At 39.6% G+C, this 26574-nt stretch overlaps 1 protein-coding gene across 2 annotated transcripts in view; it reads right to left on the minus strand.

The window, feature by feature from the left end:
- IGSF11 (immunoglobulin superfamily member 11) overlaps window positions 1-26358 on the minus strand; it is a 154423-nt gene extending 128065 nt beyond the window's left edge. Inside the window, exon 1 of one of the 2 annotated variants that reach the window (XM_066241348.1) lies at window positions 25974-26358. In XM_066241348.1, the coding sequence (XP_066097445.1) occupies window positions 25974-26025 (52 nt within the window). In that variant the 5' untranslated portion in view covers window positions 26026-26358. The remainder of the gene's footprint in view (window positions 1-25973) is intronic. The other variant, XM_066241347.1, reaches the window with a different exon arrangement.
- Window positions 26359-26574: the final 216 nt, after the last annotated feature.

Consider the following 26574-nt stretch of genomic DNA (forward strand, 5'->3'; position numbering starts at 1 on the left):
CATTCCACTTCCTTCAATGATGGATTTACCAGCGGTTTTCTGCTTTCCCTCCAGTGGCTTTGGAATAAAGATGGTTCTACCAACATGTTCATTTACATAAAATGTGATTGCCCACACAACTCACGCTCCAATGGGAGGTGATGTGTATATTCAAACTTTCTCACTTGTTTGGACATTGCTTTTTTTATGTCCTTGGATCTCTGTTGATCTCCTCAACTTAACGATAAGATACGGGAGAGAAGGAATATTTTCTAATAGTGGCAGGTCAGCCATTAAACTCTTAGTTCCTAAACAATTTGTCCAACAAATTTTGTTAACTGAATAGAAAGGACTGCACTGATTCTCTTGGCAATGTTTATTGAACACCCACTATGTGCAACACACTGTGCTAGATTCTAAGGACACGAAGCAGTACAAAATAATTTAATAGATACAGTAAGTTATAGAAACAAAGAACTTCATAACTGAAAGGTATATTAGACAGTACAGACCACCCATTTTATGGCAGAGGAAGTATGTCGCCCCAATTCAACCAGCTAGTTAAACGGAAAGGTAAGATACAGGAGACTTGTCATCTAATGTCTCTTTCCCATCCCCTTCCCCCAGTTTGAAGGCGTTTGGGGTAATGAGACAGATTAAATGCTATTTTGTTTTACAATACCATATAAATCTCAACATCTTAAAGTAATATTAATCTACGTGTAAAAAGAGGCCTGACACTACATTTTCAGAAAGGAAAGCAGTGACATAAAACAAATGTGGAGGGAATGAAATAACAGAGACCCAGAAGTGGGAGCCGAGATTCATCTAAGTCAGCAGATGCCATCTATTTGCACTCGTTAGCGCCGCGCGCGGCATGTGCTGCACCACCCCCTCGGGTAATTTACATTTTTTTAAAGCATGTATTTCTAAATTTAGGAAGTTAGGATAATCAGGGTGGAAAAGCCCATCTGTTTGACGTTCACTCCAGCTGCTGCAGACTCTGAAATGAAATCTGAATATGTTCTTGTGTGTTTCATCTTAGCCAGTCTGGAATACAGGGACAGGACAGAAGCCCAACAGTAGCGAAGGGCAGGGTACCCCAGGTGTATATTTTGGGAGGCACACAGTATCTCCATTGTGCTGAACTAAACCATCCATAGTCACAGACGCACACACAGGACTTAGACACATGTGTGTGCATTCACAGTATATGTACATTGTCATTATGTAATGATTTGTTGGGCTGATAGGGAAATGGAGGCAAAAGGGTCCCAGGAAGAGATGATCTTTGACCCTATCTAGGTTAAAATTAGTTTGAAAAAGAAAAAGTAACAAATATTGCTTAGTATATATTTATTTACCTTACCTTATTAGGAAGAGCGTTAGCCTGGATTCTGGTGCAAACTGCACCACTTACATGCTATGTAGTTTTGAAAAGACTGGTTTTGACCTCTCTGGGTTCCTTATATAACGCAAAACAAGACAGGCAGAGGGGAAGGAAGAAAGAGTTGAGCAAAGGAAAGAAACCAGAGACTGAAGGTGCTTTCGGGATCTCAATCCTGGACTACACGAGCGCTGCATCAATTTCCACAAGAAAGCCTCTGTACATGTACGTTTTCCCCTCCTGGTCTGAAATGATCAACATCATACCCAGAAGCAAAGTAAGCAAATTAATACATATTTATTTATATACCTTTCAATGTACCTCTAGTTTTTTTCAGTTACACATATATATACACACATACACACACACACACACAAAAGGTAAATAAATATTTCATAAACACTAAAACAATTCCAATTTCTTCTGTAAGAACCAGCTTGTCTAACACAAGCAGCTGCAAGCATCTCAGAGACAGAGACCCAGGACAGGCTGTAACCACTGTGATCCTGGGGCTTCACTTAGAAAACCATTACGTACCTGGAGAATACAAACAAAAACCAAAGGACTGGAAAAGCTTTTAGAAAGGAGACTTAAGTTCTTAACGTAATTTCTTTCTATATCAGTTATTTTATTCTTAACCTACCACTATTTTATAGGTGAACAAACATTTTAAGAAGAACCAGGGGCCTGACCTGTGGGGGCGCAGTGGATAAAGTGTCGACCTGGAATGCTGAGGTCGCCGGTTCAAAACCTTGGGCTTGCCTGGTCAAGGCACATATGGGAGTTGATGCTTCCTGCTCCTCCCTCCCCCTTCTCTCTCTCTCTCTCTCTCTCTCTCTCTCTCTCTCTCTCTCCTCTCTAAAAATTAATAAAAAAAAGAAAAATTAAAAAAAAAGTTTATAAAAAAAAAGGAAGAAGAACCAGGGATTTCAAAAAAAAAAATGATAGTGCTATCTCATTTTTTACTGCCTTAGATATTGTTAGTCTGCTTTTTGTCTATTTTTGTCTCTGCCATATCCCAGTGCCCACCATAAAGCAAGAACTCCATAGTTAGTGACTAAATGAACAGACATTTAAAAACTTAAGTTTTATATTGTCAAGGGCTGAGGGGAAAAGAGCATTCAGGCTCTTACTGTGTGCCAGGTGTTACACCACCTCTTCGTCTAATCCTGCCACTCAGTGGGGGTAGGTGTTGCTGGCCTCACCTTCCAGGTGAAAAAGAAGAGTCAAAGGTTAAACAGTACTCTGACTAAAGAAGAGAAAATACGGGATCATCTAGTGCAACTAGGTGATCTGCATTGCAGGAGCAAAACTCCTGTGGGGGGTGGTGGGGGGGGGGAGAGGACATAAAAGGCAAAGTCTCAGAGTAGGCAGAAAGGCTGGGCCAGACTGGTCAGCAACAGAACAAGCAACAGCCCATGAAAAGAATGGGCACAAACACAGAAGTGGACCTGGCTGGCTGAGCCAGAGCCAGATGAGAAGCACAGAGCCCCACTGGGCTGCAGGAGTCCCAGAGGGAGGCTGGGAGGTCAGACACGCCCAGGGGTGAGGGTGCAGGGTTCCTCAGAGCCAGGGAAACTGGGGGAACCAGGGTGGTGTGTGTCATGCGTTCAAAATTTCTCAAAGTAAAAACTGCCTAGGAATACGTCAGTATAAGGAAATAACGGCATGAACATTTGTGACAAAGATGATGATATTTATGGTAATTTATTAGTCAAGCTGTCATTCCTAATTCTTTTGAAAATTATCTTTAGAAATCGAAAGGGAAAAGCCAATTTTCACCAGAATGAAGAGAACATTGTAAATATAGAATTTTTATTAACTGTGCAGAAGAATGTTTAGAATGCTGAAGCAGATAATTCAATATGTACAGATTACAAGCATAACAGAGTTTCAAATGTGTTACCATAGCTACAAGAAAGATAGTTTTGAGGAAACAAAAGAAGAGATATCATTCAGGGGCAGTTTTCAAAGAACTGAAATAATAAACACAGCGTCCAAATTGAACTCACATTACTTGCTAACAGAACTGGAAAGCTCCTTTCCACGTGACCACTTGTGATGATGTGTCCCCACCTTCTCCCTCTGCAATTCAGTGTACTTGGCCTCCTCAGTGCTAGGCTAAAGCCTGCTCAGATGCTGCAAGACTCTTAGTTGCCACCTGTTCCATAAAGTCTCTTTGAGCTCCAGTTACACTTACGGCCTGTACTATATATAATTATCACTTATTATTTATGAAACAAATATTAAGCTCTGGCTGTGTGCCAGGCACAATGCAAAGGGTAAGGAGGAGGGGCTGAGAGTTAAACAAAGGGGTGAGTGTGTGGGCTACAGTAAACAGGGACCGGCTAATGTCTGAACAACAGTCTAAGGAGACAGGGAAGGAAACAGCCAACACAGGGAGACCAGCTGGGAGGTGACATTCAACCTGCACTGGCAGTCATAGCATTCTTTTCAAGACTCTGGAAAAAGAGGAAAGAGCATTTCAAGTTGAAATAATAGTCTTTTTCTTGTTCTCTTTTTTCATGAAGCAAGAAGAAGGTAAATTTGGAAACCGATAGATTTGAGCTATGACCTTATTTCACCTTGTGAACATCAATTTCCTTGTTTATAGAATGGAAATAATGCAAGACTGTGGTGAAGACCAATTATACAATGTCTAGTAAAGAACTGGTTATCGGCCCTGGCCGGTTGGCTCAGTGGTAGAGCGTCAGCCTGGCGTGCGGAAGTCCCGGGTTCGATTCCCGGCCAGGGCACACAGGAGAGGAGAGGCGCCCATCTGCTTCTCCACCGCTCTCCCTCTCCTTCCTCTCTGTCTCTCTTCCCCTCCCGCAGCCAAGGCTCCACTGGAGCAAAAGATAGCCCGGGCGCTGGGGATGGCTCCTTGGCCTCTGCCCCAGGCACTAGAGTGGCTCTGGTCGTGACAGAGCGATGCCCCGGATGGACAGAGCATTGCCCCCTGGTGGGCAGAGCATCGCCCCCTGGTGGGCGTGCCGGGTGGATCCCGGTCAGGCGCATGCAGGAGTCTGTCTGCCTCCCCGTTTCCAGCTTCAGGAAATAAATAAATAAATAAATAAATAAATAAATAAATAAATAAATAATAAATTAAAAAAAAAAAAGAACTGGTTATCTATCACCTACGGCGTCAAACACAACTGCCAGGCACCATTTTTGTTCATTGGCAATGTCCAAAAGAGAGAACTATAGTCATTTTTAATCGTTCTCTTTTGAACTTAGTAACATATAAACCTTCTACCATACTTACTTATTTGCTATAAATAAAAGTAAAATTTTGAACTCTCTTATGGCTGGTGCTCTATTACCCAACACACACACCAAACAAATACTGAAGGTACCAGCAATGCAGAAGCACTGAGAGAGAGACATTTATAAGGTTGATATTTGGTATATGAGAACAAAGATTAAAGCAGCTGTCTTGAAGGAAAAAGATAGCTTATGGAACTTGCCCACCCTTAACTTCATAGTTTAGTGTCTCATTCTGAGTTCCACAGAAGGCTACACCATAATCTTTTCACGCTTGGGGCTCTAAAGGTCTTTAAAGCTCAGCTCACAGCTCATATATGTATTTCCCAAATTCTTTTCTACTTTGGCCCTAGAATGGAGACAAAACCATCGCAAAGCTAAATAGAGCTGCAAAGAGAAAATATAATCTACTTACTGTTGTGTGAGCCTGACACAGTATTAGGCACTGTATATATTATCTTTTTTCTTTTTCTTCTTCTTTTCCAAGTGAAAGGAGTGGAGATAGAGAAAGAGACTCCCGCATGTGCCCCGACTGCGACCCACCCAGCAGCTCCCGTCTGGGGCTGGTACTCCACCCATCTGGGGCCATGCTCACAACTGAGCTATTTTTAGCCCCAGAAGTAGAGGCTCCATCCTCAGTGCCCAGGCCCATACACTCGAAACAATCGAGCCATGGCTGTGGGAGAAGAGAGGAGAAAGGAAGGGAAGGCAAAGAAAGAGAAGGGGGAGGGGTGGCGAAGCAGAGAAGCAGAGAAGTAGAGAGGCAGAACGGCAGTGGGTCACCTCTCCTGTGTGCCCAGACTGGGAATCAAACCTGGAACATCCACATGCCAGGCCAACACTCTACCACTCAGCCAACCAGCCAGGGCCTATAAATTATCTTTATCTTCTAGACACTGAACTCCAGGTATTGAAATTCGTCCTGCTCTACAAGCACAATCTATTTCCTCACTTGGAAATAGAGCTAATACTCATCTATCTCACAAGCTTGTCTTCAAGATTAATTAGTAAACATACATGAAATGCCTAGGCAATGCATGGCACTGGCAAGTAGCTACTAATAATAGAAGCTCTGATCTTAATGGAAATTTGCCATCCAGCCTAGAAACTTGTGACACCAAAAGCAAAAGAAATGTGTGTTTCTTAGAGAGGCATCCAGAGTAGTGGCACCAGCAACACTAAAGCTTGTAAGAGCTGGCACTGCAGGCAGGGTGACTTGGCTTGCCACCTTCTGGCACATGTCCAGAGCTTATTCAACTTCAGTATTCCAAGCTGTTTAACCACATTCATCTCACTGTGGACACCTCAGTGTCAAAAAAAAAAAAAAAAAAAAAAAAAAAAAAAAAAGGCCTGCCAAAGCCAAGCATCTTTAAAAAAAACACTCCAAGTGAACAAGTGAATAAAGAGGCTTTTCTTGAAAGAGAAGATCATTTATTGAGATTCAACAAACCACTGTAGTACAGTTCTTGCAACTGCTTACACATTTGCTGCCATGTTGGAATAGCAGTTTAAGTTAAAAACTAGGACAGAGCTCAGGATTGGTGCATCTGGTCAGATGAGGACTCTAGATTCTGTGGGACTGACCATGCGTCTTAACCAAATATTTTCAAAAGGAAAACAATAAGTAAATTTACATTCCCTCGTTAATAAATAAGCATACGCAAAGAGGCACAGACTACTTTCTCTCTCAACCTGATATGATCTTATTACTCCTTACCTCCCATCAAGCCACTCCCAAACCACAGGGGGTGACAGGAGTCAGGAGGGGACTGGATTCAGTCCTATTAGTCAGCTAAGGCTGAGCCAACAATCTGAACAGCCCTTCCAAGTAGCCTTATAGATACCTCTTTTGGTAGCTCAGATATATTAGTCTTTCCTACTTCTTCCCTCTTGTCCTGCTTTTTTTCTTTAGGGTATCTGACTACATAAAGGAGAGAGTCCTCAAACTACTCCAAGGCAGAGAAAAGAAGTGGCCCTCATATTCCAACAAAATTCTCTGGGTGTGCACTGGCCTCTGCTATAGTTCTATACCTGACTACAGTCAGACTGGTAATCAGTAAGGTACAACTGGTCATCTGTGGGGTGTTCTTTCCAGTGGTGGTGGTGTTGAGTGGGGAAATAGTATTAGGTATGTGCCAGGACCCATCCTTATACAGTGGTCCTGATTATTCGTCTCTGATCGTAAAATACCTGCACATGTGTACTTCATTCAGATCTCTATCAGTCTCCGTAGCCAGGATACACACACACTAGCAGGTCTCTGACACAATAAATGTAGGCCCTCAGGAACCAGGCATCCTGCCTCGGACTCACTCTCTGCCACTGCCTCCGTGCCATCACTCTAGCATAGGGGTCCCCAAACTTTTTACACAGGGGGCCAGTTCACTGTCCCTCAGACTGTTGGGAGGGCCAGACTATAAAAAAACTATGAACAAATCCCTATGCACACTGCACATATCTTATTTTAAAGTAAAAAAACAAAATAACAAATACAATATTTAAAATAAAGAACAAGTAAATTTAAATCAACAAACTGACCAGTATTTCAATGGGAACTATGAGCCTGCTTTTGGCTAATGAGATGGTCAATGTGCTCCTCTCACTGACCACCAATGAAAGAGGTGCCCCTTCCGGAATTGCGGCGGGGGCCGGATAAATGGCCTTAGGAGGCCGCATGCGGCCCGCGGGCAGTAGTTTGGGGATCCCTGCACTAGCACATGTTACAAGTGGCCAGCAGCAGGGCTTGCAGAACCCAGGGATCATACCACCAGGAAATGGCATGATTTGTTCAAAACAAGAATGAAAATTGAACAGAAGACCAACTTCATTCATAGCATTAATATGACACATCTCATACTAAGCTGGATCGTGTTTGTCTTTTAGACTAAAGCATGAAGTCTTAAAGACTAGACTCTACACAATTTTCATCTTTCTATCCCCAGATACTTGGAGCATGATAAACCCTCCATTTTTTTTTCTTTTCTGTGTGTGTGTGTGTGTGTGTGTTTCCTTAAAAACTGCTGAATACAGAAGAAACAAAGGTGTTTTGCCTCATCGGCTGGGCTAGAGACCAGAGAGGCAGTACACAAAGCCACTATGTGGCTGTATCTTCTTCTATGTGACACTTTAAGTAGTATATTATCAGTACTTGTATTTCCTCACAAGTGTTCTACAATTACTCCTTTTCTGATTTATACAAATCCCCAAACAGTAACTATAGTTCTAATTGTAAGATATATTTATAACTATAAATTATAACCATAAGTTCCCAAAGACTAGGTACCATATTAAATACTCTGAATAACCCACAATGCCTAGAAAGTGCTGTGCATAGAGTAGGTTTCTCAGCAGTTTATTGGAAAATGAAAGAATACACTTCAAAAGGTTAAGACATTCTCCCCAGGTAAAAGAAAAATATCAAATGCATGCAACACTATGTTTTGCATAAAATTTTGTTTGTGACTTGCCTGGAATCTCTTTTTGGAGCACAGACTAAAATCTCCTTGTACAAACAGACACATAGATCAATATAACAGAATTGAGAGCCCAGAAATGAACCCACACCTAAATAGTTAATTTATAACAAAGGAGCCAAAAATATGTAACAGAAAAAGGATGGTCTCTTCCATAAATAAGCGTTGGGAAAACTGGACAGCCACATGCAAAAGAATGAAACTGGAAGCTGACCACTATCTTCCACTATACACAAAAAATTAACACAAAATGGGTTAAAGACTTAAATGTAAGATCTGAAATGATAAAACTAGAAAAAAACATAGACAATAAGCTCCCTGATAAAGGTCTTGATAGTGATTTTTTTGGATTTGGCACTAAAAGCCAAAGCAATAAAAGCAAAAATAAACAAATGGAACCACATCAGACTAAAAATCTTCTTCATAATAAAGGAAATACTAAATAAAATAAAAAGGCAAACTACTAAATGGGAGAAAATATTTGCAAATCATATATCTGATAAAGGGTTAATATCCAAAATATATAAAGAGCTCATATAACTCAACAGCAACAAAAAAATCTGATAAAAATCATTTTTCTAAGGACACACAAATGGCCAACAGGTACATGGAAAAGTGCTCAATTTCATTAATCATCGGGAAAATGTAAATTAAAACCACAGTAAAATATTACCTCACGTCTTTAGAATGACTATTATCAAAAAAGACAAGAGTTGAAAAATGTTGGCAGGGATGTGAAGAGGAAACCCTCGAACACCGCTGATGTGAATGTAAACTGGTGCAGCAACTATGGAAAACAACATGGAGATTCCTCAAAACATTGAAAATAGAACTATCATATGATCCATCGTTTCCATTTCTGGGTATTTATACAAAGAAAATGAAAACAAACACTAACTCGAAAAGACATGCACTCTCAAATTCACTGCAGCATTATTTACAATAGTCAAGATATGGAAACAAGCTAAGTGTTCATCAATGGATGAGTGGATTAAAATGTGGTATATATATACACAATGGGATATTACTCAGCTACAGAAAGAAAGAAATCTTGCCATTTAAGACAACATGGATGGATCTTCAGGGCATTATGCTAAGTAAAATAAGTCAGAGAAAAACAAATACCACATAATCTCACTTACAGAATCTACAAAAAATAACAAACCACACAGACACATAAACGAGTTCATAAATACAGAGAACAGATTGGTGGTTGTCAGAGGCAGGAGGTGGGGTGGGTAAAATGGGTGAAGAGAATTTTGATAAGGTACAAACTTCCAGTTACAAAATAAATAAGTCGGTATATATAATGTCAAGCATGGTGACTATAGTTAATTACACTGTATTGCATATTTGACAGTTGCTAAGAGAGCAAATCTTAAAAGTTCTCATCACAAGAAAAAGAATTAAAACTATGAAGGGTGCTGGGCCCTGGCCGGTTGGCTCAGTGGTAGAGTGTCAGCCTGGCGTGCAGAAGTCCCGGATTCGATTCCCGGCCAGGGCACATAGGAGAGGCGCCCATCTGCTTCTCCACCCCTCCCCCTCTCCTTCCTCTCTGTCTCTCTCTTCCCCTCCCGCAGCTGAGGCTCCATTGGAGCAAAGATGGCCCGGGTGCTGGGGATGGCTCCTTGGCCTCTGTCCCAGGCGCTAGAGTGGCTCTGGTTGCAACAGAGCGACGCCCCAGAGGGGCAGAGCATCGCCCCCTGGTGGGCAGAGTGTCGCCCCCTGGTGGGCATGCCGGGTGGATCCTGGTGGGACGCATGCGGGAGTCTGTCTGACTGTCTCTCCCCGTTTCCAGCTTCAGAGAAATACAAAAAAAAAAAAAAAACTATGAAGGGTACTGGATGTTAACCAAACTTATTGTGGTGATAATTCTGTGATAAATACAAATATAGTCATATACCTGAATCTGATATAATGTTGCCAGTCAATTATAACTCTATAAAAACAAATCGATACAATAATTTTTTTAAAACTTGCCATTTAAAAAGAAATTCCTTGTATAAAACAAATGTAAGGTGGTGTTATTATGATGCAAAGTAGTCAACAATATAAAATGCTATTATTAAATAAAATTACTATTTTAAAAGGAAGTTACTAAATAATGGTAAAATAAAGATCACAAGACTTAGAACTTAATCTCAGTTGCAAATGAGAAAGGTGATACTAATGACAGAGAAGGCAATGACAATGATAAAGATGACAGTGGCAGCAGAGGAGAACGAGGAAGGTAACAGACAAAAAGGGAGAAAAAAGGAAAAAAATAAAATAAAGCTGCAGAAAGAAAATAAAAACTATTTAAAATAAAGTCAGATTCCATAGTGTTCTGTTTGCACACTTATGTGTCTTTCAGGAACTGAGTCTTTGTGGCCTGACCACTGTTAATAACCATTTCTTAAACAACTACCATGTATAAGGCACTGTCTTAGACTCTGGAGGTAAAATGAAGTTTTACCACATCAAAAAACTTAATCAAAGAGACGACATAAATATAAATAGGTAAACCATGTCAAAAAGTCCATTTTAGTCCTTGACTCTCAATTCTCATGACATACACAAAAAGTCAGTTAAAAGTGTGCTGTAGGTCAAAATAGCAAAGGTAAACAGCATGGCTTCTAGAAGATAGCAGAATCTCTTCATGACATTGGGATAGGCAGAGAATTACTAGCTGAGATACAAAAGTGCTAGTCAAAAAGGAAAAAGTGTTAACACTGAAGAACTCTTTAAAATGCACCAAAGTAAGAGTGAACAGCCAAGTCAGAGTAATCTTATAACCAATAAAGTACCAGTATTCTAATGTATTTTTAAAACATATTGTGAAACTTTACCAATCAGATGGAAAAAACAGACACACAGACTCTCCAATTTTAAAAACTGACAATACCCAAGGATTTATCAATAGATAAACTGATTAAATAGACTATATACCTACAATGAAATATTCTGCCAGAAAAGTAAAATGAAGTTCTGAAACATGCTATAACATAGGTGAGCCTTGAAAGCATTATACTGATATAAGCCAACCACAAAAGGACAAATATTGTATGAGTCCACCTGTCTGAGGTACTTGAAACAGCCAAATGCATAGAGATAAAAATAGATTTGATGTCACCAGGCTGGGGAAGGCAGAAATGGGGACACTGCTTAAATATTATGGAATTTCTGTTTGGGGTGATGAAAATGTTTTGAAAATAAGTAGCAATGACTGTACAACACTGTGAATGAATACGCTTAATGTCGCTAAACTGTGTATTAAAATGGCCAAAATGACTAATTGTATGTAATATTTTACCATAATTCTTAAAAATTAATAATATACTAAAAACCAATGAATTGTATACTTTAAATGAGTAAATTATACGGTTGTAAATTATATCGCAATAAACTTGTTTTAAAAAAATTGTCAAAAGGCTTGAGTACTTTACAGAAGAGGATACCTAAATGCACGTTTATGGGGGAGAAGGTAAGCAACTTCAGCAGGAACCAGGGAAGTGCAAAATACCTATAAATATGCACACACGATGAGATACCATTATTCAACCAGAACAGCTAAAATAAAATAAACTGACAATACCTGGTGTTCACAAGAATACAGAGAAAAAACAAGACTTTCATATACCATGAAAAGATGTAAAGAATAGCAAAACCACTTTGGAAAAATGGCAGAACCTACTAAAGCTGAATCTATGCAATTCTTAGGTATATTCCCAACCAAAAAGCACTCCAATACACATAAAAACACGTACAAGGATAAGCACAGCATTATTATTCATCATAGGCCAAAAGTGGAAACAAGCCAAATGTCTATCAGTAGTAGAATGGATAAATCGCTATCACGTGTATTCATACAACTGTTATCACGTAATAAAGGTGAAAAAATAACAGCTACAGCTAACATGGATAAATCGCATAAACAATGTTGAAGGCCAGACTCAAAAGAATGCATAATGAATGAGCATGATTCTATTTTTAAAAATTTCTAAAGTAGGCAAACTAACTTCTGATGTTTAAAAGTCAAAAAGTGGTTACCTATGCGGAGCAGGGACGGTCGGGGGTGATTGAGAGGGTCACTGGGGCACTTGAGCGTCAGCAAAGCCCCAGTCTTTAGAGCTGGATGATGGTTAACACAAGTGTATTCACTAAGATAATTCATTAAGTAGTACTGGCAATATTTCTAGGCTATTTTTATGTATATTATACTTTTTAAAAATCCCTATCACTATTATCTTTTCTAATAAATACAACAGCTTTCAAATACATCATCATAATTAAAGAAAAATTGACATAGTCGATGTTCTTCAGTGGAATGAACAAAGAAAAATGCCACAGGAACATATTAGGAGATAGCGGAAAGCTACTGTAAATTTAGTTCACATACAGGAAAGGGCTGAGAAACTGTTTTAACCTGTGCAAAATTGGAGCACAAATGAAATGCAAATTCAATCCACAGCATAAAAGAATCTATTATTTTATCAGTTTTTTGGGTGAGTGACAAATGTCTATGCTTTAGTAAAAACTTTAAAAGTCCATGGGCATATCTCAATTGCATGCAGAGAATTTCAAGGTTTTGCTTGTAAAATAAAAGATAAGATCTGGATCGTCTATTACCTAATATAAGATAAAAAGCTGCTGAAAAGCAAAGATCTCCAATTCCTCCTTTCATTCAATAAACGAAGCACCTGCCGTGTGCACTGCATAAGTGCTCACCCTGTGGAGCTTGCAAGAAAGTGTAAGAGGACAAAGCACAGCAGTTTGGAGGTGCCACCAGAGACGCACACAAACTCACTGCTTAAGAAACTGGAAGAGAAAAAAAAAATCTCTTACAAAAGTCAGGCCAGAAAGTAAGGCAGGCAGTCTCAGGGGAAACAGGAGTGAGCTCGACAGGTGAGTAGTATAGACATCCAGGGAAGGAGGTGAGATTATTTCAGACCAACCAGAAGGGGATGGAAATGTGAGCCACAATGCTGCAGAGGCAGACAGTCCCAGAGTTGCACAGAGGGTGGTGGAGCATCAACGGGCTGCGGTGGAGAGAGCAAAAAGCCATAGAGGACGCTGGAGTTTATCCTTTAAGATTGGGGGGGAGGGATGTGGTTATTGTTGTTGAAGGAAGAGCGTAATGTAATGAAAGCAGTGTCTGACAGAAAAGAAGCCAAGCAGAGGGTGAAAGACGGACCGAAGAGAAGAAAGGTGAACCAAAGAGCAGCTAGAAAACTGTCAGACTAATATAAACTCAAAATGGTAAGGCTGTACATTAATAAGGTGGTAATGGAAGAAAGGATAGTAAGAAGTTAAGAACACTAAGAAGAAATATTTTAAAGAATCCATGGTTTTTAGATGTAAAAAAAAAACACAACACTGAACACTACTGTTGCCTGGGAATCACGCACTTGTCCAGTGGGATGCTGCCGTACCCTGCACGGTCTCCGAAGTGTGGGCAGACACAAAAGCAGTCATCTGAGATTTTCAGTGTGTGTGTGTGAGTGCGTGTGTGTGTGATGGATGCAAACTGCCACATTTAAAATTAGATGAATACATGTGCGTTCATCTAATCAGCTAGTATATATGAAGTAGAATGGCAAATAAAGATTTTGTGAAGTTAAATCTAAATGTGGGAAAGCTGAATTAGTTCACGTGCCACACATGAGATAACTGCAATTAAAGGAGAAGGGGAAGGGTCCCACTACCCTTTCATTCAAGTTAAAGAGAAAGCTAGAATGCCAACTTCCGCTGTGTCAATAGAATCTGAGCCCAGATTCAAGAGGAAGTGCTAAAGACGGCAAATTATTTTTGTGTCATGGTCTCCATCATCATCAGTTTATAGAACATTTGTTAGACACTGAAGGAGTAAGCAGATTTGATTTATTTTAACTCAGGCAGATGGCCTGGTTGTGGAAATTGTGAAGAGATTTACTGAGCGGCTTCATCAGATCAAGGACATTATGGAATTAAAGGGCTCTAAGAGACCTGACTGGTCCAGCTCCCTGAGGCTCATAACATTACACTTTCTTATTAATGAGAAAGACAACCCAACACCCTGAATTTGAAATAACCCGGGAGTGAGGAGGGAAACACACAAGTTGTCCAAAGAAGTGCACATGTTAAGACAGAAACTGAAAATACAGATTGAGCAAAGGGCAACTAAAATATGTCTCATTCTAAGGACAATGAAATCATGAATTCGGAAGAATTGCAAGTCACAATTTCAGAAAATGTTTTCATGAAAACAAACCATGTTTAAGTTTCTATAACTTAACATGAAATTAATTATAGGAGTATAAAACTCAAGAAGCTTTTCTACTATTATGGTTTATTTTCAGGAAAAGTTTAATGATCTGAAAAAAAACTATATTTATCATGGTAACACAATGAGCAGTGACGTTATGACAGAATATTTCTGAATGCTCTGCTAATATGACTAACTCTGCCCGTTTTGGAGACCGCCACACTTTCTATAAAAACATTTTCTTTAGTCCCGAGTTCGATTCCCGGCCAGGGCACACAGGAGAGGCGCCCATCTGCTTCTCCACCCCTCCCCCTCTCCTTCCTCTCTGTCTCTCTCTTCCCCTCCTGCAGCCGAGGCTCCATTGGAGCAAAGTTGGCCCGGGCACTGAGGATGGCTCTGTGGCCTCTGCCCCAGGCGCTAGAGCGGCTCTGATTGCAACAGAGCGACGCCCCGGATGGGCAGAGCATTGCCCCCTGGTGGGCATGCCAGGTGGATCCCGGTCGGGCGCATGCGGGAGTCTGTCTGACTGCCTCCCCGTTTCTGGCTTCGGAAAAATACAAAAAAAAAAAAAAAAACCCAAACATTTTCTTTGATGAAAATGCAAAAAGAACAGCTGAGAAACACTATCGATGACATACAACCTAGAGTCAGAATTAAGCCGTGTCCAAACCACACCCTTCTCTAAAGCTTTCAGTGTATCACTACCTCCCAGAGAAAACGCACTGGTTTTTAAGAGCTCACAGGCTTTTCACTTTCAGTCAATAATAGCAATACTATAGCATCTATATTCATATGTAATCCAGGATAGATAAAATTTAGACACCTATGCCTGGCTTACACAAAGAAAAGTCATTATGATAAAAATAAAAAAAAAGTAGAGAAAGGTCACAGAATTCAAGTTAAAACACCAGAATACAGTGATCGTGGTAAAAAGATTATTGTCATATTTATAGCCTGCTTACAACTGATCCTTTCCTGACACGTACATAAGAGATCTGTCTTTCATACAATTTAAGAGAATAATGAGTTTTGTACATAGCCTGAGCTAACGTGGACAGAAATTATTTTTAAATAAAATTTAAATATTCTCTATATTTGAAGCCACTTTTTATTTATAATATTTCTACAACAGACAGAGGTGATTTTAATTTGTAGACAAGATGTCACCATAAAGTCCCATGATACTGATGGAGGGAGAGGCAGAGGGAAAGATAAGTAGAAAAAGTTTTATATATTTATATAAAATACCCATCTATTATCTCCAGCTTATTGACAACATTCTCAATATTTGGAAGCCAACTCAATGAATTCCTATATGGAGCTGGAAAGAACAGATTACCAAATCTAACTCCCTCATTCTGCAGATGAAAGCAGACTTGGAGAATTGTGTGATGTCGCCCAGGTCACACCTCCATTGGCATCTCCTGGACAGAACTCTTACCTCCTGCCTCAAGTTGGGGTTGATCAGTCCCTGAAACAATAACTGCCACTCTCCAAGCATTTTCTATATGCCACTCTGCCAGACACTTTTAAAATGTGTCATTTCCTTTAACTCAGTATTTCTTAATGCACTGAGAAGCCCATCTTCACTCCACGGGATAGTCAAAGTCAAGCTTGGGACATTAAAACATTCCCAAAGTCAGAGAGCAAAAATGACAATTCAGGAACTCAAACTGAATACGCCCAACTATACAAAGCTTTTTACACAATGCTACTGTCTCCTCCAAAATGCTAAATGGTTACACCCAACAATTCCAGTTTGGCCAAGATAGACTGCAGAAATACCTACACAGATTTATAGGTTATATATATCATACAAAGCTATTCACTATAACATCATTAATGTAAAAAAAAATCAGAAACTACATAAGTGTCCAACAATGGAGAAACAGCTAAATAAATTATGGTAGAGACTTGCTACGAAATACTACATCAGGTCATTAAAAAGAACAATGCAGAGCCATGTAGTAGATGTGGCAAAATGCCCATATTGAATTATTATGTTTTAAAAGTAGTTGTAGAACCACATTTATGGCATTTAAAAAAAATACACGTACATGCAGGCTTTGTTTGTAATTAGAAAAAGGTCTGGAACAATTCACAGCAAACCAGAGAATTCAGTGGCTGGAGGTGGCATATGAATCAATTCTTAAACACTTCTGCATTGTTTTCATTTTTATGCCTAGGATATGGTACCTTTTTCATTTTAAAAAATTATAAAACAAAAATAAAGAATTTTGAGTTTATTATTTATTTTAAAATAATACATGAATAGTCCATTTAATGTCATCCCACATGGCATGGACTGATTGTGTAACTATTTATCTCTAGTACAAAAAAGTTTTCTTTAAGTAATCTAACATTTCATAACTGTACACCAGAGTTTCAAGTACATAGACAATCTCCAAGACCCTTCCAAAAAATGCATGAGGTAAAGAGCTGTTTCTTTTTTTAAAATAATGGTAAAATGTTATCTGCCCTCTTGCTTGTTTTGGCATTTGCACTGAGGGCGCAGCAGCAGTGGTGGGTGAGGCTGCTGGCACCTTCACACAAGTCAAGGCATTGGCACACTGCACTCTACTTCATTGTAGTCCTCCCTGTCGTGCACTCACAGTTGAAAAAAGAAAACCCAGTTTCGCTGAAGAATGTCTTTGATGAAGCAATAACAGTAACTTTATTAGATCTTGACCTTTTACAATATACTGTGCGACAGAACGGGCTGTATGAAACATGAACCGCCTGCCCTGTGTCCCAAAGCAGTGGCTGTCCCCAGGGGAAGCCCTGGCGCAACTAGTGCAGCTCAAAGCTGAATGAATTAGTCGCTTTTTTCATATAGGAGCGTTTTTGCTTGAGAGAACAACTCACAGATTATGTTTATTCAGACTTAGGTATATGGCAGACATTTTCTAAAAATCAAACAAAATAAGACTGTTGCTTCAAAGGAAACTGGAAGCTGTTTATTGCCAACTGGAGGAAATATTAAAATTTGGGGCAACTTTTATCTGCCACTGTGAATTTAACAGCTTTAATACATAAAAACCACTCAGATGAGATCAATGGTAATACTAATAAGTGTAGTATTTTTTATTATTTAATACGTCTACATTTTTTTTAGTGGGGAGAGGGGCAGACAGGGACAGACAGACAGGAAGGGAGAGAGATGAGAAGTGTCAACTCAAAGTTGCGGCACCCAATTAGTTGTTCATTGATTGCTTTCTCATATGTTACTTGACCGGGAGACTCCAGCCAAGCCAGTGACCCCTTGCTCAAGCCAGCAACCTTGGGCTTCAAGCCAGTGACCTTTGCGCTCAGGCTAGAGACCATGGGGTCATGTCTAGGATCCCACACTCAAGCCAGCAATCTCGGGGTTTCAAACCTGGGTCCTCAGCATTCTAAGCCAACACTCTATCCACTGTGCCACCACCTGGTCAGGCTATCATATGTCAACATTTATAATATCTGAATCAATGAACCAATATTTTCTAAATTATCAATGTATAATGTTAACAAAAAATCATGCATGAATAAATATACATTCAAAGCTCAAGATAAACCAATATATTTTGATATAAGAGTAAGGAATGTTTACTGATTTGGTTTTTTATTGTTTTTAAATTTTATATATTGATTTTAGAGAGAAAGAGAGAAGGGGGGAAGAGCAAGAAGGATCAATTTATAGTTGCTTCCCATATGTGCCTTGACTCAGCAAGCCAAGGGTTTCAAACTGGTGACCTCAGCATTCAAGGTCAATGCTCTATCCACTCCACCACCATAGATTAGATTGATATGGTTTCTGAGACTACATTGCAACAGATCTTTCATAAACTACTACTTACTGAGTTTTAGTGGAATAGCAAAACATATTGAAAATTATTTGAAAATGTTATCAAAACACTCCTTGCTATTCCAACTACTTAACTGTGTATATTTCAACCAAACCAAGACAACACATCATAATAAACTAAATGCAGAAGCAGGAAGGGGATACAGCTATCTTCTAATGAGCCAATTAGTAAAGACATTTCCAAAAATGTAAAAGAGTGCCACAAATATACATCATTTATGTCAATATGTAATGGATTAGTTTTTAAATTAATAAATATTTTTAAATTTTCTACCTTTTAACTTCTAATACTGTAAATATAAATAGACTTAAGCCACACAAAAACTTTTTGTTGTCCTCAATAATCTTGAAGGCCCCAAAAACCTTTAAAGTTGGAGAATCTTTGCAGTATACTTTTAACACATTTTTGACGTGTTCTGCCTACTGTCTTAAGTCTTGGCCAACAAGCTAATAAAACAATTTGTATTTACACATGAGCAATATGCATATGTGGACTGTACTACAAGCATTCTTAACCAATGAAAGCCTAAAATGCTAGCTTGATTTGAATACATTCTGCAACAAGTGATGTTTACTATACTCCAACCTCTTTTTTTGCCATTTATTTGGTGTTCTGCAAAGTGCTCTTGACCCACAGGGCCGCTAGAAGTTGTAAAACTGGTAGTGATGGACCTGGCTCAAAGAAACAAAGAGTAAGTATTATGATCAATATTTGATATTACTTAGGGCATCTTGAGCACATGGTCGACACTATGACTAAGATTAGCTGAAGACTTTTGACATTTTGAGAGAGAGAAACATCACTGCAGACTGAGACAATGTTCAATAAGAAAATGAATCATAGCTGTAAGAAACTATGGCTGGAAATATGCAGACTTCAGGAAAAGAGAAGGCAATGGGAGGAGAGGACAACTGGCAATCAACTGGGAATAGGTTATAATGCCCCCACAGGGGGCTGATTTAGTTACTGCTTCTATTTCTAAAAAAGCATCTCCAGTACTTTATACGCATGATGTGGGGAGGGGAAAATTGAGCTTAGACTACATGAGGTGTTATTTTAATTATCTCTGTCCTTTGGCTACTAATTCTAACATACATGCCCTCAGGACCAAAAATACCAGACATGGAAATGGGAAATTTGAAGGTTCTAAGTAAAATCTCAGAAGTTCAAAATCATTATTTATTAAATGGAGCAAAACATTATAGTGGGGATAAATGGTGATGGAAGGAGACTTGACTTCGGGTGGTGAACACACAATATACAGATGATGTATTATATATAAAATTGTATCCCTGAAACCTATAATTTTATTAACCAATGTCACTGCAATAAATTCATTTAAAAATAAAAAATAAATGAAGAAAAACCTTTGGAAATTCCTTTCAGGAAAAATATTTTGATAATGGACAACTTCAAAGTTTTAAGACTAAAGATAAGTTAAGAACTAATTTTGTAAGATCTGTAAGCAATGTGTGTTTAAATTAACTTCCACCGTCATAGAATTTCAAAAGACTATGAAATTATATATCATCTCTGTTCTGTAAAATATACTAAAGTTCACAGATGTTGATGCTGACACTGTAACACCAAATCCCTAACAAAAATTTTAACAAAAATTCTCATTTTCCTTAAAAGAGAAAAAAATTTCTTTTTAGGTTTTCCAAGCCCACAGTACTATCATTTGTATTAGTAAACACTCACTTATTCATTCACAAATATCTACTAAGTACTTATTATGAACCAGGCATGGTATTGTCCTTCAGGGAAAATATACATCCATACATATATACATATAATCATATGCAATATACAAATACACACACACATATATATATGATATATATACACACACACATACACACACACAGAATTGTATCTATCATAAAGTTAACTTTAAGAAGTTAACAAGAATAAAACGGTAACATAGAAGGTGGGGTATTGGTAGGGATATGTGAGAATGTGAACCTAGTTCTAAGTTGATTTCTGGGTTTACCTGACTGGGCTCTGGGGTTTTGTATATCAATGCTTGAAACAGGCATAGTAAAATCATTGGAGAATAAACAGAAATAGCTAGATTTATACACCTTAAAAGAACCTGATGCTATTAGCAGAAGAACATACCATCCTCCAAAATGAAAGGAGTGAATAAGGAAAGAGGACAGAAAAGAAGCAACAATACTGAGAATACAGGAGTGAGAGAAAAGAGATTTTACATGAGCAACTGCTGTGAACAGGGAGACTATGGGCAAAGATGGGTTAAGTTCTCTAAATTAGGCCATTATTAATATTCCCACTGGTGTGATCTTCAACAGGCTTCAATAAAATTTTAAACTTCTTTTCAATGTTTAAAAATGTTGGATTAATGAGTCTCTTAAGACTGACCTAAAAATGGCCTCATTACATTAGAGTTATATTCACAGTGCCACATTGTGTCATTACATAGTTGTGACCCTTGGCAGAAAAATAGTATTGCATTTCCAAAACTACTATACTTTAACCATCTATCCCAGTGTTTTTCAACCACTGGTCCACAGAATTGGTGGTTCTATCCCAATCCTAAATCCTGACCCTGTCATTCATAGCCACTGATGTTAACCTAATTCTCTGAAGAGTCTTCCAAAGAACTCCATGCGGTATAAAAATTTCCTAAACTCAGTGCTTCCGGTATCTCCACTTCTTTACCCAAATGCTTTTCTAAATAAAGGTATGCACCCAAACCTGTCATTTTGTTACTTCTCTCAAGATCAAAATGCTAAATGAAGAAAAACCAGAAAGTAGGTTTCCTTTAAGAATTTTTTACTGAACAGACATTTTGTTCACATGGGCGAATTTGTATTGTTAATCCTATTCTCTAAACAAAAAATGTAATATTATTTATTAAAATGTGCTCTTCCTGTAGTACATGAGTGAGGCAGAGCCACACCGTACAGCATCTATTATGTAGTACACGATAATGGTCAAGATAAACTGGTATCAGATCAGTGGCTGAGTCTATCATTTGTGAAATTAGAAAATAGATTTTCTCTTTGACTGACTTTACATTTCTGTAGTTTTAAAACCATTGCAAAAGCAAACTACTACTCTAGTCTCTTTCTTAGCTGGTACGAAACCAGGAACAGAGAAAATCAATTACCCAAACTTTAATAGAAAGGAGAAAATCCTTCCACAGTTTAGTAAGATTGGCTTAACTCATAAGTAAACTAATTAACTTCCCACAATTAAGACCAAATTCAGCTCAAATCAGATGGCATTTTGAATACCACCCAAGAACTGACAACCTCTCTGAAATCAGTTCTACTCAAAGTATAATCAAGGGAAAATTTCAGAGCCTCCAACTGGTCTGAGAGCTGCCCTGAAAATGCAAGGGTGAGATCTGGGAGTGCTGAGTCCTCATCAAACAAAGGGACTTAAAGTGACAGGACTGTCAGAGATCCAGCAATCTGACCTCAATGTGCCTAAAATGTAGATGAAAATTGGTATCTACAAATAGGTTGCTACAAATAGGTTCAGAATCCCTATTCTAAATAAACTAGTTATAAATTAGAATTTAAGCGGGAACACTAGTTTTTCCAACTTTCTCCCAACTCAGCTAGGACTTTCAATCCCTTGTTCTGTACAATTCACTGCCATAAAGAAGCTTATGTACCGGCACATCACCTTTTTGATGCTAAATCACATGGCTCAAGTATGAAGATTCAAATGAGATTGTTCATTATAAATGCTTCCACTGTCAAAGTGTGAAAACACATTTGAAAACGTGCCACATACTGTTACTTGGGGGGGAAAGTCTTACCCATTGCATCATTACCTTGGGTCTGACAGCGGTTCTAAGGATAACAATTTAGAAGCACCTGGTGATTTAATATTTAAACTGCTTCATGAATAGGTCATGTTGAATATATAGTGTATTATGCTTAATTTATCTAAAATTTTTATCCAGTGCTGTCACCTTTCATGTAGTTCAAACTACAGATTTTTATTAAAAATTGAATCCTTCCAAAACAATTACATAACAAAAATTAGAGCTAAGAAATTGAAGTTTACAATAAAATTTTAATAATGCTAACATTTAGGCTTATAATTCATTTTCATTTTATTTTATATGGTCTTTACCTTCCTTTACATTTTTCTCATTCTGGAAAGTTACTCACTATTTTAAGGAATCACAAGTAGCACAAGAAACTGTTTAGATATATTTATATTTAACCTATTGGTAGAATTATATAGTAGTAGTTAACTTTTCAATTCAAATTCCCTTTCACGTTACTCCAGACATTTAAACAAAAATAAAAAAAGAAATGTCACCTGACTATGTGATGGCGCAGTGGATAGAGCGTTCGACTGGGACGCCGAGGACCCAGGTTCAAAACCCCGAGGTCTCCAGCTTGAGCGTGGGTTCATCTGGTTTTAGCAAGGCTCACCAGCTTGAGCCCAAGATCACTGGCTTGAGCAAGGGGTCACTGGCACGGCTGGAGCCCCCAGTCAAGGCACATATGAGAAAGCAATCAATGAACAACTAAGGTGCTACAACGAAGAATTGATGCTTCTCATCTCTCCCCTTTCCTGTCTCTGTCTCTCTCTCTCTCTCTCTCTCTCTCACACACACACACACACACACACACAGAGAAATGTCCTGACATCCATTTTCTTTCAAAAATTTAAGGCACTCCCTAGTTCTACTTTTGGTGCATTATGTCACTGTAGTGGTCACTGCTACAAACAGGTATCTATCTAGCATCCATCTCCCTTTTCCTTCTTCAATAATGGAAACAGCTTTGTTCAGATATCCACTCCTTCCCCTCAGTCCACACTGGAAGTCCTAGGGATGGGCCCTAAATCATTAACACCAACTTTGCCACTAATTGATTCAAGAATTTAATGCAGTCAGGACATGGTATTCTCCTGCAGACTATGATCCCCACACAATAGCTGTTCACCCATTTTCCCTCCCCCAACTTAAGTAAACTAAATATCAGTGGCCTTTTCCATGGACTGCTGAATAAATCCCAAACTCAGCATTCAGGACTCTCTACTATCCCTTTCATGCCTTTTTAGCCCTTTCTCCTTTGCACAACCTCCTGTTCTGGCAGCTAGAAGGGTGTGACCGACCCTTCCAGAATATGCCCCTGTACTTTCCATTTCATATCCTTCACCTAGCGAGTTCCTTTCTTTTTTTATTTTTTTTTTATTTATTTATTTTTTTTTTTAAATTTTATTTTTTTAATGGGGTGACATCAATAAATCAGGATACATATATTCAAAGATAACAAGTCCAGGTTATCTTGTCGTTCAATTATGTTGCATACCCACCACCCAAAGTCAGATTGTCCTCTGTCACCTTCTATCTTGTTTTCTTTGTGCCCCTCCCCACCTCCTATCCCTCTCCCATTCCCCCCTCCCCCCCCCCGTAACCACCACACTCTTGTCAATGTCTCTTAGTTTCAGTATTATGTCCCACCTACGTATGGAATAATACAGTTCCTGTTTTTTTCTGATTTACTTATTTCGCTTCATATCATGTTATCAAGATCCCACCATTTTGCTGTAAATGTTCCGATGTCATCATTTCTTATGGCTGAGTAGTATTCCATAGTGTATATGTGCCACATCTTCTTTATCCAGTCATCTATTGATGGGCTTTTTGGTTGTTTCCATGTCCTGGCCACTGTGAACAATGCTGCAATAAACATGGGGCTGCATGTGTCTTTACGTATCAATGTTTCTGAGTTTTGGGGATATATACCCAGTAGAGGGATTGCTGGGTCATAAGGTAGTTCTATTTGCAGTTTTTTGAGGAACCACCATACTTTCTTCCATAATGGTTGTACTACTTTACATTCCCACCAACAGTGTATGAGGGTTCCTTTTTCTCCACAGCCTCTCCAACATTTGCTATTACCTGACTTGCTAATAACAGCTAATCGAGCGAGTTCCTTTCTAAGAAAGCCCAACCACTGCCACCTCAGTCAATTCAAATCCTACCCATTCAGAGTCCAGAGCAAAGGTAAACTTTCTCATGAAGTCTTCCTCGATAGCACCATTAATAAGTGGCACTCATCATATATTTCTCATATCGTAAGTCATTTGTGCATGCTTATACCTGTTTTAAACCTGCAAACTCCTTAAGGGCTGTGGACAAGCTCTTGTACATCCTCGTCTCCCACCACATCCCTCCCCACCACAGTAACTCAGTAAAAAATCACTGAACATATGAAGACACTCTTTCATTTTTGAGGGTGAAAAGTGCCTTGACAGAATAGATTATTGTGAAGGCTAAAATGTCCTTGAAAGTCTTTAAAAACATGCTAGGATGGCTTAAAAACAGTTCTGCTGAAGGAAAAGAAACAAGGAAGATGGCCTTGTATGCCTGATTCTGCGAATTACATCAACTCTTTAAAAGTACAGCCTAGTAATGCAAAAGCAAACTAAACATAAATCCTATTTACCAAAAAAAAAAAAAAAAAAAGTGGCAATTATTTTAATATACAAAGGTTAACAGATTTTTTAGGCCAAAATTACAGCTGTTCTTATAGTAATATTTATAATATTTTCAGTTATGTCCAAGGGGTTGTATAAAAAGACCATTTACTCAAGCTGATTTCACACTTGAAGTAGGACAGAGAAAAATATTGGTTCTTTCAAACTGATAACCAGACAAAATTAAATTGGAAGCACATACTGATATCACTTAATTATTATCTACACATCATTACTAAAAATAAACCTACTGTGCCAAAAGTTTTCTCCACCAAAAGTTATCTCCATCAAAGTTACCTTTAACTTTATTTCCTTCACTGGCTTCTATGGAAAAGATATACACGGACGAAGTTTTGTATTCCTTTCTCCCCTACTCAATGAATTTCTACAACTTAAGTCAGCTAATAAATATTAAGTTATTTCAAGATCTATCAGTACAGGAGCAGTTCAAATAAGAAAACAAAACTATGGCAAACTATGTTAGTACATCTCTAGGAGGAAAAAAAACAGGGTTAACCACAATCATTCATCAATCATTGAACCTACTTTTAAAATAAAACCCTTCAGAATAAATCTAAGTAAATGGGAAAGAAAACACGTCTCCACAGGACAGTGCACTCAGAAAAGAAAAGGGCACCGTAATCATAGTTTAAATATGGCTGGCTATTCATCGAAAATAAAATGTAAGAAAGGTTAAATGTTAAGTACAAAATTAAATTTAAGTAGGTTCTTAACAACCGTTAACAAGAAAACTAAAGATATGTGTATTCCTTTTGTTTTAATATTGTTACATCCCAGGTATTTTGCAAGCCAACTTAAACCCTTTGGGAAAAATACTAGAATATTAAAAATAAATTCTTGTTTTCAAATATAGTATCGCACACTGAATCGTTATTTTTTAAATACAGATCACAATTTCAGTTAAGCCATATGTGTATGCTAGTTAAAGGTTATGGTAAAGGTACGATTTAAAGTTTTCTAAATTATTTTAAAGGCATCTGTAGTTTTCCTGGAGCCGCCTGATAACGGAAACTGTTTTTCACCGGACCCAGTAAGGAAAGGAGTTCATTATTTAAAAAGGAGGACACCGGGGTCAGAATCAGGTCCAGGATCGCGGTTACCCAGCAGCAGGTGTAGTTACCTCTCTGATCAGGGAACACCTGGGCTCTGCGGGAGCCTCCGCCAACAGCAATGAATGCGGATGGCTCCGAGAAAGTTGGTCTTCCAAGACAGCTTCTGCCGGGCCCGCAGGCCCAGACGGGACCCTCGGGACCGGGGACGGGGGACGGGGGATGGGGGGGCGGGGAGGGGCTGGGGCTACTCACCGTGCAGAGAGAGGAGCAGCAAAGGCGCCAGAAGGGAGCCCGGAGAAGTCATGCCGGGGCCGCAGGGAGCGCGCCGCCGCCCGCCGGCTCCTCTTGGGGGCAGCGGAGGCGCGGGCCGGGCTCTCGGCGCCCTCGGGGAAGCCCGGTCTTCCCCGACTCGCCGCCCGGCCGCAGTCCGCCGGGAGGGGCTCAGACCGTCGGGCGCACAGAATAGGCAAACGCACCTCCCGCGCCGCTCGGCGGAGGCTGAGCTGCGACCGGGGCTTCCCGTGCCTCCCGCCTCGCCCCGCAGAGCCACCGCCACCTCGCGCTGCCCCAGGACCCAGCGGCCCCCCGCGGCGCCCGGGGAGCCACTCCCCCCAACTCTTGCCCAGCTACTCCCGCAGCAGCCCGGCTCTGCCGGGCTCCGCGCCACCCACCGGCCACGCTCGGTCTCCTGGGCAACAGCGGCTCCAGCGCGACGCCTGGCGGCCCACCCGCGGAGTGAACGCGGCGCGCAGCTGGCGCGGCTCCCGCCACCTGCGCGCGGTGCAGCCCACTCCCCCGCACTCCCCCGCACTCCCCCGCGAGCGCCGGGACCCAGAGCCCCTTGTCCTCCTCG

The sequence above is a fragment of the Saccopteryx bilineata genome, chromosome 8, assembly GCF_036850765.1.
Source record: "Saccopteryx bilineata isolate mSacBil1 chromosome 8, mSacBil1_pri_phased_curated, whole genome shotgun sequence".
Classification (NCBI taxonomy): Eukaryota; Metazoa; Chordata; class Mammalia; order Chiroptera; family Emballonuridae; genus Saccopteryx; species Saccopteryx bilineata.